This window comes from Porites lutea, chromosome 10 (genome assembly GCF_958299795.1).
Source record: "Porites lutea chromosome 10, jaPorLute2.1, whole genome shotgun sequence".
In the NCBI taxonomy this organism is placed as follows: Eukaryota; Metazoa; Cnidaria; class Anthozoa; order Scleractinia; family Poritidae; genus Porites; species Porites lutea.
In genome coordinates this window covers 27,533,650-27,550,687 of record NC_133210.1, presented here as the reverse complement: position 1 = coordinate 27,550,687, position 17,038 = coordinate 27,533,650, and the positions used below count along the sequence as shown (strand labels likewise).

At 40.2% G+C, this 17,038-nt stretch overlaps 1 protein-coding gene across 1 annotated transcript in view; it reads left to right on the top strand.

Annotated features, from left to right (window-relative positions):
- The window catches only part of LOC140950910 (DNA polymerase alpha catalytic subunit-like), a 36,210-nt gene extending 23,164 nt beyond the window's left edge, over positions 1–13,046 (top strand). The window contains exons 25-40 of the mRNA XM_073400125.1: positions 1,300–1,332; positions 2,205–2,297; positions 2,918–3,006; positions 3,120–3,154; positions 3,230–3,311; positions 3,785–3,861; positions 4,578–4,633; positions 5,079–5,222; positions 6,094–6,169; positions 6,753–6,851; positions 7,486–7,589; positions 8,259–8,339; positions 8,869–8,985; positions 9,995–10,111; positions 10,421–10,505; positions 12,479–13,046. Coding sequence (XP_073256226.1) covers positions 1,300–1,332; positions 2,205–2,297; positions 2,918–3,006; positions 3,120–3,154; positions 3,230–3,311; positions 3,785–3,861; positions 4,578–4,633; positions 5,079–5,222; positions 6,094–6,169; positions 6,753–6,851; positions 7,486–7,589; positions 8,259–8,339; positions 8,869–8,985; positions 9,995–10,111; positions 10,421–10,505; positions 12,479–12,606 — 1,416 coding nt within the window. The 3' untranslated portion in view covers positions 12,607–13,046. The remainder of the gene's footprint in view (positions 1–1,299; positions 1,333–2,204; positions 2,298–2,917; positions 3,007–3,119; positions 3,155–3,229; positions 3,312–3,784; positions 3,862–4,577; positions 4,634–5,078; positions 5,223–6,093; positions 6,170–6,752; positions 6,852–7,485; positions 7,590–8,258; positions 8,340–8,868; positions 8,986–9,994; positions 10,112–10,420; positions 10,506–12,478) is intronic.
- Positions 13,047–17,038: the final 3,992 nt, after the last annotated feature.

Below are 17,038 nucleotides of genomic sequence, written 5' to 3'. Positions count from 1 at the left end.
TTTGCACGACTCGACCAATTGAACATTTCGCAATTAAAGTTTAATTGCCTTTCAAAAGAACTCGACCAAATTCCATTATTGTCACGAGAAAAGTTCAGAGTGCTCGTATGAGTTATACCATTGTGCTTTGTTTCAGTTTTCAAAAACCTTTAAAACTGCCTTTATCTCCAGCTTTCTTGAGCAAAGATTTTACAGCAAATCGATAAAATATCAGTAAATGATTCTTCATGTTCCGTGATGGGTAACTATTTTAAATTCATTTATTATACCTTGTCTCTACTTGACTTATTAAATGCAAATTTAGAAGTTGAAATCTTCCGGAAAGTAAACAATATCAAAGACCTTTTGTTTTGCCATGGCATTTTCTTTCAAAATCGAAGGCGTTAGTGATCTTTCTATTGCCAGAGGAGGTCACGTGATCGCCCGTTTTATCTTATCCATAGTTTTTGATACAGTTGATAGTTTTGTCCCGGGGGGGGAGGGGGCGCACTCCCTATAATAGCCTATACGGGGAGGCTCCTTCAGAAAGGGATACCTCTTTCACGCTTAAAGTACGGTCAAACCCCGCAAATATGGGCACTTAAGGGGCTGCCCGTTTTAGACGTATTAACCGGGTTGAATTTTGAGAAAATGTGAGGGCTTACGTTCCCCCGGGACAAGGAAAACTGTCCATAATAACGAGGTGTCCGTATTAACCGGGCGTCTGTAAAGGGTAGGGATTTATGTCACGTTGTCATGGTAGCAAAATTTTTGGATGACAAGAAACCGATAAAGTCACTTAAAAATCTGTTCGCACTATTTCAAACTTCACCGATCTTATTCAGTTTCATTTAATTTGGCAAATCCTGGCGAAATTTTCTTTGGGCCATATCTATCATTATCTAAGTTTAGAAAAAGGAAGCGACAATTTTTGTGTTGTGTTCACGTATATTACTCCATGAAGCGGGCTCGTGAAATTAGGAAGTTTTCATGTCGTAGTGGTGCAACCATGGCAAGGAAATGTACAAAATAGCGTGGTTCACGTGCAGAGTTGTTGTTTGTTAATGTAAACATTTTATTTTTTTGCCGTTCTCCTTGCCGTCACCATCGTCGTTGGTTTTGTTGTCATCCAGAAATAGTGCTACCGTGGTAACGTGACGTCACACTTCTCCTCTCTATACGGGCACTGTCTTTGGTCCTGTCGATGGGACCCTGTCAGTTACAGGGTCCCATCGATAGTGAGTACTGTCGTTTACAAACTAAATGATTGAACTTTTGTTGCTAATTTATTTTATTTTACACTTTTCTTTATCATTGCAGATTTTGATGAAAACCAAGGAACTTGTTCAAAACGTAAGAGACTTTCTCAAATAGCGGTCCATCATGAAACAACCTTAACTGTTGCTGGAAGTTATGTCCACACGAAGTTAATGCCAAAGACTACGTTTTCAGCAGATGAATGCAACCTTTTTTGAGGGGACGTAATTAGGCCGCAACGGCAGCGAAAACGTCACCCGAAAAGTTAATTCGCGCTTTTATTCCGACTCTTTTAATTTTGTCAAATTTTGGCGACTTTTTTAGGAGTTGAATTCCTATAAACTGTAACAAAGTTCACAAAAGGAAAAAAAATCGTCTTGTGTCCACGTCCTCCATAAAACGTGAAGTTAAGAAGTTTTACGTCGTAGTCGAGCAATGACAGCAAAGAAATGTACAAAAAGCGTGATGCACGTGCAAAGGTTTTGTTTTGCCAATCTAAAGCTACTGCTTTTTGCCGTTCTCTTTGACGTCGCCGTCGTCGTTGCTTAAGTTCCCTATTGTTGCAGTGAACAGCACTAAACAGTCTACCTTCTAATCATGCGCCTTCCTTGGACAATTTTCTTTAAAGATGCGCAATGCGTGCTTGACCGATTCCGACCACAATATTGGTGACTTAGCCAAACATATGTACTTTGAGAAAGAAAATTATTTGCAGCTTTGTTAGAGCAATGAAGAGTTAGAGTTCCTCTGTAATGCCTATAACTTGTTCTTCTATGGTGTCTGGACTTTTGATCAATGTAACTTTTGGATTATTTTACGTTTCTGGGAAACTGCCTACCTACCCCTTCCCTAAGCCAATATTATCACTTACTTCTTCCTAAGGGCAAAATGTTAGCTTAGGGGAGGGGTAGGTAGGCAGTTTCCAAACTGTTCTCATGTCATTAACTGATCGTTTATATTATTTTTAGATGGGTCTTGATGTGATTTACGGTGACACAGACTCCATCATGATCAACACGAATTCTAATGATCTCAGTGAAGTCCGCAAGATAGGCAACAAGGTGCGTGTACTTTCAGGTCTTAAAGGGGTTAAAAGATGGGAGCGATACTGTCCTGGGCCCCACGAAAGACAGCTATGGCGTTCATCATTGGTTTAATAAGAAATTACCGTAATCAGAGAATCATTAGAGCTTCTTTTCTTGCATGAGGAGGAGGAAAGGAAAACTAGCAAAACGGTAGACTAAAAAGGTCGAAAAATACGTTTTTCAAAAACTGCCCACCTACCCCTTCCCCAAGCCAACATTTTGCCTTTAGCGTAAGTGTTAGTCTTGGCTTAGGGGAGGGGTAGGTGGGCAGTTATCCTATCCTGAATTGCATTTATTAGCGTACCAAATGATCTGTTTATGTCAGCAGTAGAAGGAAAAAGTAAGCGCTAAATTGAGCAAGGAAGGAGCACCAGTGCGCCTCCCACTAATGTAGCCCGGGTTCAAATCCCGGCGTCGAGGTTTTTCTCCGGGTGCTCCTGTTTTCCCCTCTCGTCAAAAACCAACGTTTCCAAATTCCAATTCGACGAGGAATCAGGTAGACGAAGAAGTGAACTACTAAGTGGATGTGCTACCTTTAAAACATTATTTATTTATAAAACTGTAATGTAACAGTGGCCTTGTTTTTTGTATTTTAGGTGAAAAATGAGGTGAACAAGCTTTACCGATTACTTGAGATCGACATTGATGGCATTTTCAAGTCCATGCTTCTACTAAAAAAGAAGAAGTAAGTACTATACAACGGAGAAGACAGCATCATAAATTGATCACGTTCCTTTTCGTTTTTTGATCTTTTTTTGCATGTCCTTGTAGCACTCATCTTTATATACTCTTTTTAAGGTATGCTGCCATCAGTATTTCGGAAAATGAGGATGGTAAGTTAATAATCAAGTGTTTTTGTAAGCTTTTTTTTCACTTCTCATCGATACGGATATATTTCATCTTTTCAGGCACCCTTATTGAAGTGAAAGAAATGAAGGGGCTGGATATTGTGAGAAGGGACTGGTGCGACCTCGCAAAGGATGCTGGAAAGTAAGCTCTTGTTCCATCAATTAAGTAGGCTGTTTCCAGTTCCAAAAACTCTGTCCTTCGAAGTGAAGCTAGGTGTGAAACCTTTGGTGTGAAAATGAGTTTAATTTGCATGAGAATTAAAATATTTTCATATCAGTGGTTTCACACTTAGCCTGGCTTTGAAACAGAGGCTTCAGGCCACTCAAAAATGACCCATTAATTATTGTTTTGTAAAGGTACAACAGTCTGAAAAAGATCTTTAATATATCATCGATTGTTGAACGAGACCAACTTGAAAAGAGAACGGCCGTGGGCTTAAAAAAAATCACTGGGAGAAAGAGCCAAACAAGTGTTAGAAAAAGAACCGAAACGAAAGACAACAAGTTGAATTCCTTTGTGGAAAGCGTCATGCAAATGAGCAAGGGACAAAATTGAATTTTAACTCTGAATGCCATATAATTTGTTACTAAATATGTTGCAACACTCTATTGTAGCTATGTTCTGGCTCAAATCCTTTCTTCACAAGCCCGTGAGACTATTGTGGAAAACATTCATGATTACCTCATGTCAGGTATGGCGTCTGCCTTGTGGCTACCACTCGTGTTAACGTTTATTACTGATTACTGTTTGAACAATGACTTGGTGGAATCTTTTTAATGTTCGACACTTAACCCTATAACATTTTGTGCATCCTACTGATAAACAGTTACAACTTATACATCTTACCAGCAACAACAATTTGCCGTCTATCCTCTTCGAATAGACCTCTTATAGACCATCACGTTTGGTTCACCTCGCGGGAAAAGGTACGCTCCTGCGTGGCAGGCGTTTATAGGGGAAGGGAAGACGTGAATTCGGGCGCGCGAAGAGGGTAAATAGGGAACATGAGCTTAAAGCGTCATTGCGGGGGCTCACTATTTCCCTCTGCTCCCGCGCCCGAGTTCCCTCTTCCCCTTCCCCAATTAACGCCTGCCACGCAGGCTAGAAAAGTCGCGAAAAACCTGCATCCGTTGCCAAGCGCGGGAAAGTTTGCGCCAGGTAACGGCCTCATGTACAAAATGTGGAAAAATATGTTCCGGGTCGTTACGTTCCAGCTGTTATGAGTATAATAACTACGCTGTTCTGTTTTATAAGTTTGATGTTTCCTAGGCAGGGGAAGAGAAAATACTATCAAATAGATGTCCCTGTCTTCATTAAGCTTAAAATCTGTTTTCCTTCTTTTTTCTGACTTTCTTTCCTGTGATTTTTCCTGTGTTTTATGGTTTTGATTTTTTTTTCATTCGTCAGTTGGAGAAAACGTTGCGGAGGGAAAGGTCGACATTCACAAGTTCGTCATTAATAAGGTTTGATATCCTTTGTTTAAGTCATAAACTTGAAAAATAAACAAAAAACCTTTGACTCTGACTTATAATCTTTTTGTATATCTTACGGGTTTGGGAATGATAACTAAAAAACTACAACTACAGCTCTCTTTACTAGGTAACGCCGCCTACAACGAAAGCGAAAGTTTCCTAGATCGAGGTGCTAGACCTGGGCCCTACAACACGTGACTGTCATGGTATAGTGTAGGGCGGTAGCGCTGGATGTATATCGCATCATTCACCCACCCCCCTCCCACCCCACCCTAGACCAATAACCGAGAAAATGAGAAAAAATGCAGTTTTAGCCCAAAGGTCGGTATTTTGTAGAGTACTTTTTCCAGATTTAACAGCTTTAATTTTCTTAGAGGGGCTTCTTTCCTGAACACACTGTGTGCCGTTTTGACACGTGGTTATCATTTAATTGCAGCAACTAACCAAATCTCCCCATGACTACCCGGACAAGAAATCACTGGCTCATGTTAACGTTGCTTTGCGCATGCTCAGCAAGGGAAGGAAAGTGAACCCTGGTGACACTATCCCATACGTCATTTGTGACATAAGTACAAAGTCTGTGCTCATTTTGCCGGCTTTCGGGAATTCGAACAAAAAAACGAGAAGTCCAAATATTACTGCAAAGCTGATCATAACAACGTGTATTGCCTTTTTATAACAATATTTCCGCTGGCCATACCAGCCTTCTTGAAGTTTACAGATGTTACTGAATTATGATAGATGGAGAATGTCGCAATAAAAATTGTCTAAAAGGGAGAGGCGGAAATGACGTACAACATAACAAAAGAAAATAAAAACTCTTTAGGATATCTAGCCGAATTTTTGAAAACCAAGCTAACGAAATTTGCCGTCATTTGAGCGAAAAGGCGTCAAAAGACAGATTCCTTGGGCCCGAGAAGCTCCAAAATCACACTAACGAAAATGAATTCTCCTGAGATGCCGTCACAGACAAGTTCTCCACCCCAGCCCCCTTAATTAACGCACTCGCAGGGATCTCTGCGTTCCATTTTTACATCTCCCATAATACACCTTGTTTGCCCCCCCCCCCCCCCAAAAAAAAAAAAAAAAAAAATTTGCATAAGCAGTGTCTTCAATTCTCTTGGTACGACTGTAATACCCAGGAGAAATTGAAAACAAACGTTATGCAAATTGTTGGGGTGGAGGGGCAAACAAGCTGTGCAAATGGTTACTAGGCTCTTCGTTCACGTGGTAGAAGACCGCCTCGCGGGATAGCAAGAGACTCATTGGGACAAGATTGTTTGTCTTGTCCCAGTGCGACCTTTGCTCTCCAGCATGGCGGTTTTGTACCACGTGAATGGCTAGCTGCAAAGGTCCCATAGGATATCGCTCAACATTAAACAAAGAAGGAAACCCTGGAATTTTACCAATCGCTTAGTTAAATAATTTTTTTTCCAAACTGTTTCCTTTAGGACGGTTCCACCTTAGCTGCAAGTCAGCGAGCTTATCATCCGGACGAGTTCTGCAAATCTGAAACACTCAAGATCGGTATCCTTTAAATATATTACCGTTATTAAGAACAAAACCAAAAAAACACTTTTCGCGACGACACCACTGTTTTTCGCGCCAAAAGACGTCAGAAGAAACGAGCGCAGAAATTCCATACTGATGACGTGTGACTACCCAGATCTAGCTTTGATTGGATGAAGTTAATTTCCAACCAATCAGAAACAGTACCCAGATCTGGTTAGCGACGCGTCCTTAGCATGACTGAAATCTCTGCGTTCGTCCCTCAGACGTCATTGGTGGCGTCACGAAATGTCTGCTGTTTTCTCAGGCTACGATGGGTGCTTAAAGACGAAGGTCGGTTCTACTCTGGATATTCTATTGTTATTTATGACATGACTATAAACTGTGGGAATAAACCTAAAACTGGGCGAAAGCAACTCGCGCAGGATCAACTCCGCCCTATTCGTTGGGTGGGAGGGCGGACAAAGGGTCTCTTGACTTCCGCGGCCTCGCAAAAAGTGTTGGATTGAAACACTGGTAGCTTCTTTATGCATTATTCCTAGGGTATCAATTACCAATGCAAGTCGGTTGTTTTACACTCCTTGACGCATTTACATCCTAGATGTGAAATACTACCTCGCTAATCAGGTTTACCCAGTTGTAGCTCGTTTGTGCGATCCCATCGACGGCACCGATGCAGCTCATATTGCCCAGTGTTTAGGTAAGTGAATAGGCGATTTAACTCCGCGGCTAGAAAACTGCTTGCAATGCATCTAAACAAAATGTGTGTACTGATTAAGTCTGTTTAAAGTATTAACTTCTTTAGTGTTTTCTTGTATATTGCAATAACGAAATGACCTAATATCACAGTTTTATTCTCCCTAGAAGCCTCGGTTAGCTCTTTCTTTAGGGTAAAACTCAATCCGTATTTGTGGCTTCTGGCACGGACAATTCGCCTCTACTCCTACACTTGAAGCAGTCTTTCTGAAGTTCTCTACTTGCTATCTATCGTCTCATTGGTTCAGAGCATACAGTTAATTTTGGAAGTCAGCGCAACCTTCAAATCTGTTGGTTGCGTGCGCAATGCGTGATTTACAAGAGCAATGTCAAATTGTGTTCCTTGCGACGGTTCGTTTGTCCTTGTTTTCTTTATTTCTTACCATTCAAACGGTTGCACTAAATTTTGTTGTTGTTGGTTTTTCTTTTCAACGATCAGCATCGTTATACGACAACCCTGTAAAGACGACAAGATTTCCGTTACTGTAGTCGAATTAACGGGCTATTTACTGTTCATTGAGATTCCCGTGAAACTGAATGTTAAAAAAGTTTATCACCCTTTTTTTTTCGCTGCGCAGGCCTGGATCCTTCTGGTTATCGTGGCAGCTCTGCCCTTCATGATGATGAAAATGACGCGTTGCTTGGTGGCCAGGTTCAGATGACAGACGAAGAAAGGTTTAAGGTCGGTATAACTGTGAACACTTTCTCTCCCAGAAGTGATCAAAGTCAAATTTTTACAAAATTCCCCAATTTAATTTTTTAAATGATGAAAACCAGATAGCAGCATATGAGAATACTGAAGAGGTTTCATTTGAATAGTAATACCATAGGATTTTGTCTACAGATTCAGCATACATCATACATCATACATACATAGCTAATATCTCCGAGATAGAAGAAAATAAATGTTTCATTAAAGTAATCATTATCCTAAAAAAATAATAAAATACAATAAAATAAATGAAAGAAGGTTAGAAGTTGGAACTACATGCCAAATAAACAGTACCATGTGAAAGGACTACTGAAAAGGTTTTATTTGAATGGTAATACCATAGGATTTTATCCACTAATTCAAAAGTTAGAACCGCCTCCGTCTCGATCACTCAATCTGGGAATTAAGGTGAAAGAAATGTTCTAGATATGGAGGTTAAATAACACTGAGACGTTTCGTTCTAACGTAAAGTGGATTGTGTCTATGACAATCGGCATGTTCTGAAATCCACAGGACCGGAACACAAAATTTGAGGGCGGGGGATAAACAAGGTGCCTCATGGTCTTTGTGAAAATGGTGAATAGGTAAAAACACAAATAGAAACCCTGACCCTAATCTGTACCTTACTTGTTTCTCAAGGATTGTGAGCGATTTATAGTCAAGTGTAAACGCTCCAGCTGTGGTCAAGAGACGACCCTCGAACTCCTCTTTAAAGGCGCCGTAAGTACACTTTTAACAGTTAATGTTCATTTACAGTTTAACATCAAATGATATTATTTTCTTCAGTCATAGAACTTATAATTCACACTATTCAGGGGTATAAAGTTAAGCACATTCAATGCATGAGTTATAGCTGAACAGGGATCTGTTGATTTGAGTCAAATCCGCAATTTTCCATTTTCGCAAACCAGCATTGTCGATCCCAAGCCTTTAGCAGAGGTAGATGTAGTTTATCCTTTGGTAAGGATTACCAGCAGGGGAAAAAAACAGATTTAACATGCTTTTACAACTTTTTTTATTGTTATTTTAATTGAAGCAACCAAACGAAGCACATTACAAGGTTGCTATAGTTGAAAAACCACAAGTGCACAACATTTTTGGAGATACACTCGTAGTTACAGAATTTATGGAAACTTAAAGCTCTTTAAAGTTTAAACTTTTTAAAATTCGTTTAGTAAGATAAGGTCGGAAAATTGAACGTATAAAGTTTTAGGTCTTAAATTAATACTTCGCACCAATTTTTTTGCAGTCGAACGCACTGGCAGTCAACGATACATGTCCCGGATGTAACAATCAGTACAGCGCCGGCGCAGTTTCCAACCAGTTGAACGTTGCCATGCGCAGACACATCAAGGAATACTACATGGTAACTGAAGCAAAACTGCAATTGTGTACAGTGGAACCTCGATTTAAATGAGTGCCAAGGGACTGGGGAAATTTGTTTGTTATATCGAGGGTCCGTTACATCAAAAACTTCGATATCACCCAAGTTTTATCCTTTCGCATTCATCTTTAGTTATCTTTCGGTCACATGCTGACGTTTATTCGTTATATCCCGAAACATTTTACGTTTGCGTGTCTGGATTGTGTTCGTTATAACGATGATTTCGGTAAATCGAGTTTCTGTTCCATACCCCGGCATTTTACTGTAATTTTGGCCGGGCTGATGGAAATCGTTCTGTATACCGAGGACTTCGTTATATAAAGGTTCGTTAAATCGAAGTTCCACTGTAATAAAAATAACAAAGCAACTCGTACGGCTTTTTTGTGGGCTATACACCAAGGAGCAAGAATTAGCACTTAGTAGGTTAGTGCACGGCCTTCTGTGCAGGAGGGTCCGAGTTCGATTCCCAGATGTGACCCCAAATTCTTCTTTCAACTTCTTTCCTTTCCGTGTAGCTTTAAGTGGCTTTAAATACCTGTTAAACAGAGCACTGATGGGGAGAGGTGGTAAATATGAGATACTGACGTAAACTAAGGAGGCTTTTTTATACCTCTACCTATTCATATGCACTTCATAATACATTCTCAAATGCGACTTCTGTTGGAGTAGCAAGAATGCGACCATCAGCAAGTGTTGTACCCGAGAGCAGTTTGATAATGATGCCAATCTTAAGGATATTTCCCTCAGTTAGTAAAAGACCTTGTTAGCCATATGTTTTGTTTTCCCAATTTAGACCCTTGACCTTAAATTGTACAAGGATTGTTTCTTAACCTTGCCTAAACAAGTTTGCGCGTGCTCTTAAGTAACAATTCTAAGATGGCTGTGAACAGTCTCTTTGTTTAAAAATTCCTTTGTTATTATGTTGTTGATTTTTATCCGGCTTTGAAGACATAGGAATCAAAACTAACCCACATTATAACTAATCGCGCAGGGTTGGCAGATATGCGAGGACCCGTCTTGTGGTTACAGCACACGTCAAGTACCCCTGACACGTCAACGAGGCGCCCCTATGTGCCCACAATGCTTCAGGGCCCACTTGCATGCAGTGGTGAGTATAAAACTAAAGCAAAGACAACTATGACCGTGCAAAATTTTTCTTTGACTCTGACGGTATTATCAGCTAAAACTATGTTCAAACGGACGGAGTCAACAATGTTTGGAGTTTTAACCTCCGTGTTGCCATTGGAGTGAACACGGATGCAACAACTCCCATCAATGTTAGGACCTGCAGTGTATCGTGAGAAGGATACAACCCGTAAGACTTTGAAGACCATGTGTAATCCGCGTGCGTGGCCCCAACAATTTAACATTTCGTGGTCTAGTTCCTTCAGTGGTTGCCAATTTGTTTTGTTTTCAGTACTCCGACACCGCGCTGTACATTCAGCTATTGTATTTCTCCCGCTTGTTTGACTTCGATCACGCCGTGAAAAACGCAAAAACAGGTCAGTATTTTGAGTAAGTGCCGAGTGTGAGTAAAATGTTATTTACCCACGGTAGTTTCATCAATTAACTTTACAATAAAGTATCTATTCTTCTCAAAAGCCGTGCTTAAGAAATTAAATTACATAAAAATATGTTTATATCTAAAACTAAAGCGGCTAAGAATAGATCGCGCACTCTATAAACTAAGAAAGGAGAGAATTTATAATGGTTGACTGAGATAGTATGTACGACCTGATCTTCGCCTTGAATTTTGCAGAAAAGTCTCTTTCTTTGAACAAGAAGGGAGGGAACCCCAAAGCTCAACAGCCGCAAAAGCAAAACTATTCTTAAAATAGTTTGTTCTTGCTTTGGGCAGGTACAAGGGCATCTTAACCTTCAAGGGTTGACGTAAAACCGAGCGCCCATTTCTTGCGTCAACACTTACGTTTCTGCTTGCGTTCGCTTTTCACGCGTGTGATCGGGAACAACTCAAACGCAAGCACAAATGCAAGGTGGAAAGTGCTCAACTGTCATGTTGGGTTACAGAATGATCAAGTGCACTTTTGTATCTCTGTGCCTGTGTTTGCGCTGGACGTGGGAACTTGTCTGCCTCGTTCCTAGGCGTCTCAAGTGTGTTTGGAAAACGGAACATGCGACTTCGAGCGAGAGTATCGCGCAATGGACCATGGGAACGTTTAGCGTTGACTCAAAGGGCGCTGGGAAGGGTGAACGCCTTTCCCATGATACGATGATCCAGTCGCTTTCCAATCCGCCAGAACGCACCTGGGTACGAGGCAAGGAACTTCAGCTTCCGCTGGAAAAACAAATATTAAATGTTTCCAAGGAAGTTGTAGAAAGTGCAACTTTTGTCCACACCATAGAATAAAAAAATCTTTATTATTATTATTATTATTATTATTATTATTATTATTATGATTGTTATTAGTAGTTTTTTAGATAGTCATTTTACGACAATTCTCTTTCGTACACAAGAAGAATGTAGATAGGGTATATATTTTAATATTCATATTCTTGAATCTGTAAATAGTCTATTTTTTTGAATCTATGAATAAAGTTAGTATATTGAAGATGAAACAACAACAACATGATATTAATTTGAGGAGGACTCGGAAAAAAAATCCGAGTCCCAGATGGGATTTGAACCCACGACCCTCCGTGATCTAGTCGGATGCTCTAACCACTTGAGCTACTGGAGACTCTATGGTGAGCAAGGGCCAATTTGTGGGTCTCGACTGGAACCGCATCATGCGGCTACACAGCCAAGTAATGATAGGCACACAAGAAGTGAAGAACTCACTAACAGCATCGCGCTGTCACCTTAAAGCATATCAAAGATGCGGCCAACCAACCTCCAAAGTGAGTATATTGAAGATGAAACAACAACAACATGATATTAATTTGAGGAGGACTCGGAAAAAAAAAATCCGAGTCCCATCTGGGACTCGGATTTTTTTTCCGAGTCCTCCTCAAATTAATATCATGTTGTTGTTGTTTCATCTTCAATATACTCACTTTGGAGGTTGGTTGGCCGCATCTTTGATATGCTTTAAGGTGACAGCGCGATGCTGTTAGTGAGTTCTTCACTTCTTGTGTGCCTATCATTACTTGGCTGTGTAGCCGCGTGATGCGGTTCCAGTCGAGACCCACAAATTGGCCCTTGCTCACCATAGAGTCTCCAGTAGCTCAAGTGGTTAGAGCATCCGACTAGATCACGGAGGGTCGTGGGTTCAAATCCCATCTGGGACTCGGATTTTTTTTCCGAGTCCTCCTCAAATTAATATCATGTTGTTGATGAATAAAGTTATTTTATATTTAAAAAATATATATATGTTATTATTATCATTATTATTATTATTATTATTATTATTATTATTATTATTATTATTATTATTATTATTATTATTTACTCATTTATTTGATTTGACCTTTAAACAATCTGTTCAAATTCTTTTCGTCCGTTTTCTTTTTTTAGCTGTGGGCGTAACACAGACTACGAAGTCATTTTACAAAGCTGTGCACTCAGTGATTACCAAAGTCCTAACTGCTAATGGTTACTCTGAAGTGAACCTTTCGAAATTGTTTAGTAGTTTCTTCGTGTAGAAACAGTGAATAAGTTCATACTCTCCATTAGCCAATCAGAAGCAAAGCCCATATCAGTGATGCGTTGCGCGCGGTTGCCGCGCTTTGCTCTGATTGGTTGGTTAAGGCTAGTTTCCCTCACGTGGATTTTCCCACGCCACGCCACGCTAATTGCCAGTTTTCTCGCTAGTCAGTCAGTTTCCCGCCTTAGCAACCTGACCAATTTGTACGCTGTTTTCATTCACTTAGCGAGTACTTTAATTATTCTACAATAACGATATTGGCAGGTAATTAGATGGAAAACAACGCTTTGGAAGCAATCCTATAATTGAACAAAGAATTACGTGCTTTTTTGCTTATGTATATAAGTGTGCTTTCTTTAAAGGTCTAGACTCTACGTCTGTAGATGTCTCCTTATAACAGCACGTTTAATCACGTCGCCCGTGCAATGTTTTTTCCAATTTAGCTAAATAAAATTTGTTTAAGAATTTCAGCCTTACACTAATTGATTTTAAAAGAATCATTGAAATCTGTTCTTATAGAATGTTCATTCCTGAGGTGTTTGCCTGTTGAAAGTTTTATTTCCGAATAATCTCCGACAGACAAAGACAACGTTTTGGCGAGCACCTTCGGAGCATCGAGAACAACTTGCCTGGTTTTCCTGCCGCTGTGTATTTTACACGGTTGGTCACTCCATTAACGACGCTCTTGCTCTGCGGGGAAAACGCGCAACGGGTGCGCCTGGTGATGCGCCCCTCGTTTCCTCTAGACTGCGCGCAGAGCCCCCGCGCACAAAAAAGTTTTTAAGTTTCACTTCATAAGCGTATATAAAAACCTTGCACTGGTTCTAACTTACTTGCAATGCCACTGGTGAAGAGCCAGGCTCGAAACGTTGGAAAACAACTTCAGATAAAACAGGAACTTTTGCTCCAGTTAATGAACTTTTACTACGTTTATGTATCACTATGGGATAGAATGCTTTGCGTCAAAGGAAATCTTATGAAATGATATCAATTCAGCTTAATTGAGACCCGTTTCTTTCCAGGCTTCGGTTACGCGCGCTTCCTCGGAATTTCCTCCTTCAGCCCTAAAAATCCCACGCCTGCTTTGCAGGCTATAATTAGAGGATTGAAAAAGTACAGTTTTTGTAATCCCTATGATCTTTTTACCATATGTGCTATCGGGCGCTCTGTGGATTATAAACAAGTTCTGTTGTGTTTTGTTCTAGAAACAGGAATCCAGAGAACCCTTACCAGTAATCCGGATCAAAGTCATGGGTCGATTCCCATTGGGAGCTGGGAAAGTTCCTGTTCTTCCGAGAAACACTTGAATTCCTGCGAGGCAGATGTTGACAGGGTCTGGGATGAAGGGGAAGGCACTCGGGGAGGGTGGATGGGGGAACTCCCCAAGGAAAATACCGGGATACTCTTCTTCTCGCTTTTATAGGGGTGAAAAATTGCAGATCTCGGCCTCACTTGTGGTGTGCTGGACTGAAAGCACGATCAACTCCAGCTGAGAGCCAAGATTGTGTAAAAAGCAAACAAACAAATCGAAAAGACAGGTTGGGTTGATTTACAAGAACTCTCGTGAAGTCTTACGTAAACTTAATTAAGCCTAAGATCCGTGACCTTTGATTAAAAACAGGAATACGAAGGAGAGAGAAACGAACTCGGAGAAAGGCATGGATATGGAAAAGCTGTTCTACCAAATGATGATATTTTCGAAGGGAACTATGTTAATGGAAAACAACATGGGAAGGTTAATATTTTAATAGGATTTCTACATTCGTAAGCTTACTACTTATAACAGACAAATTTAAATATAAATATTCCTTAAAATCATGGATTTCTATACCCTGGGTACCAGAGGTTTTTTCTCGCGTGCGGACGGTGAGTTTCGTTTTGTCGGCCGCAGGCCGAATACACGAGCGGCGAAGCTTTTCGCGCGGGTCACTTTTTAAGACAAGACCGAAACCGGAAACCGCGCATGAAAGCCTCTGGCACCCAGGGTAGGATTTCTACAGAATTGACGCCTGAAAATCAATTTAACAAGGCAAAAATGAAAATATTCAAAACGTGTATTCCATCGGCTTGTGAATCTGTTTACCGTGAGATTTTTGTGCCTCATCGTGAGACCGTGAGATTGTCCTCAAAACCTTGAGACTTGAGAGGTCTGGAAGAGCTTTAAATTGATTACAGTCATGTTCTGCCCAAGATATCGAATGGGAGAGAAAATGCTGAGGTTTCTAACATGCTTAATTTTAGAGTAAAGCATTCCCTATTATTAAGACCAAAATTTGTAAAATCTATTCGCAATTTCACCAAAGCCTAAAAGGCTAAAACAACTGACATACCCCCACCCACCCACCCCACCCTTCGTTGTCTGGCGGCTTAGTTATAAACATCTTGCAATTTCAGATGTTGCAATGAAATCCACAAAATCAATTATATGATTCTCCTTCTAAGACAGGTCACAGCGGTAATACTTCAAAATGCCGTTAAATCATGTTGCTTATTTCACAGGAAAGAATAGCATTAGGGGACTTATCGTCATTCACTTCATTTTCTTGAGAGTTCACCGCACTTTCTGAACAGGTTTGTGTTATGTTTTATATAGAATTTTAAAATGCTATGTGGAATTCACCATGATCAAAAAAACAAAAAAGAACCGTTTCGCACTGCGTTTCTTAGCTTATTGTTCTCGGTGTTTGGGAGAACTTGAGGTATTACGGTGAATAATGATACACTGCTACCCCCACTGGCCAACACCTGAAAAGTGTGTCACTTAAAATTACTCTTTCTTTAGCGTAACATTACATAACATTATGTGCACAGTTGAATAGCTTTCAATAACGATCCGTTTTGCTCCAAAATATCGCGTGATTCCGGCCCAGACGTTGATATCATTCAAGTTCAATATAATTACTGCACACTGAAAACACCGCAATTTAAGACAGCGCCCACTAAATCGTCTTCCTGACATATGTCTCGGCTACCCAGGCAGATGGGAAAGAGCTTCAATATCTCCAATGACATGCTAACTGCTCGGTTTTCCAAGCTTTAATTTGTCTTAAATCAAAGAAGGAGAAATCGGGTACCTTGGTATTATCGCTGGTTCTTGATGTACCCATTCGTCATTTATGTTTAGCCATATATTTGGATCGCCCAGTGACGCCGGTAAGAGCAGACTTTCTCAAACTTGAATGTTCACTTTAGAAACTTTAAAGTTTAAGGAAGTAATCAATAAGGAGAGAATGAACAGCACGGAATTGCTTCTTTATCTGTGGCTTTTTTTTGTCGCTAGATAGTACGTGCAGTGTATGCTTTAGGCCGGGTAAATCGTAACATTAATGAAGGAAATGAATGTCTTAACAAACTTGCAGGCTTCTAACAAAACTGATTCTGTCCAACATTGCATGCAACTTTTCATGATGCTTCTTCTCGAACTCATTAACTTCAAACAGCAAAAGAATTTTTCTGTGAAAAGATAATCAGTAAACTTAAAATTAGCAGCTGAAGATCGGTGACCGTAGTGACCGTAAATACATAGCTTGTGGGGTCGTGTGTTTAAGAATTAAACTAACCTAATCTACATCAAAACATATACACAAATTAAAAACGTCCAAGTCTTTCAATAAGTCCGGCTTTAATACTGTTCTCAGTCTTTAACAGACTTCTGTTTCGTTCGGAGCGCAAATCAACAAAGCTGCAAGTTCTTTTAATTAAAACCTATATCAATTGTCTCCGATCAATTGTGTTGCAAATAAAATGCAGCAGTGACAACATAAAGGTGAAAAATTGATGTTCACTTATGCGTCGCTTAATTCAGTCAACCCCTTACTTTAGAAATTGAACTGATTTAATAGCGTGTTTCGATTCTGGATTCATTCTTGGTAAATTAGTCCGTTTTTCCCACGGGATTAGGATTTTTGCAATGCTGTTTGAAGAACCATGTTGCATAAAACGTTCCTAGATATGTTTGTTGTCTGCTCCGTTGCGTCAGTTAATTGAAATTACAGTGGAGTCTCGAAAAATACTTGGTCCACCTTATTCGCGAAATTGATTACTACCACACGGTTTTACATTGTAAAACAAAATGAAGAAAACTGGTAGCGGCTCAGAGTACAATGGGTGTCTGTAAAACCAGGAACAGGCCTGCAACACCCTTAGGACACACTGGAATACCCTGGAACACCCCCCTGACGGGCTGGCACTCCCCCGGATTACCCTTAATTACAAAAATGAGGCAAAAAAGCTACAAAACCAAAACCCTAAAATATCTTCAACGAATCAATAAATATGTTTTATCTGTAACCGAGAAAACGGAGATTGGGTCAGATTGACGAATTCACCCTAATTATGAGATTTTTTCCACTACATTTCAGACCTGACTCAAAACTTAACGTCCTATCTCTTACCATACAGTTACAGCACGGGTACCTTGATGCATTTTC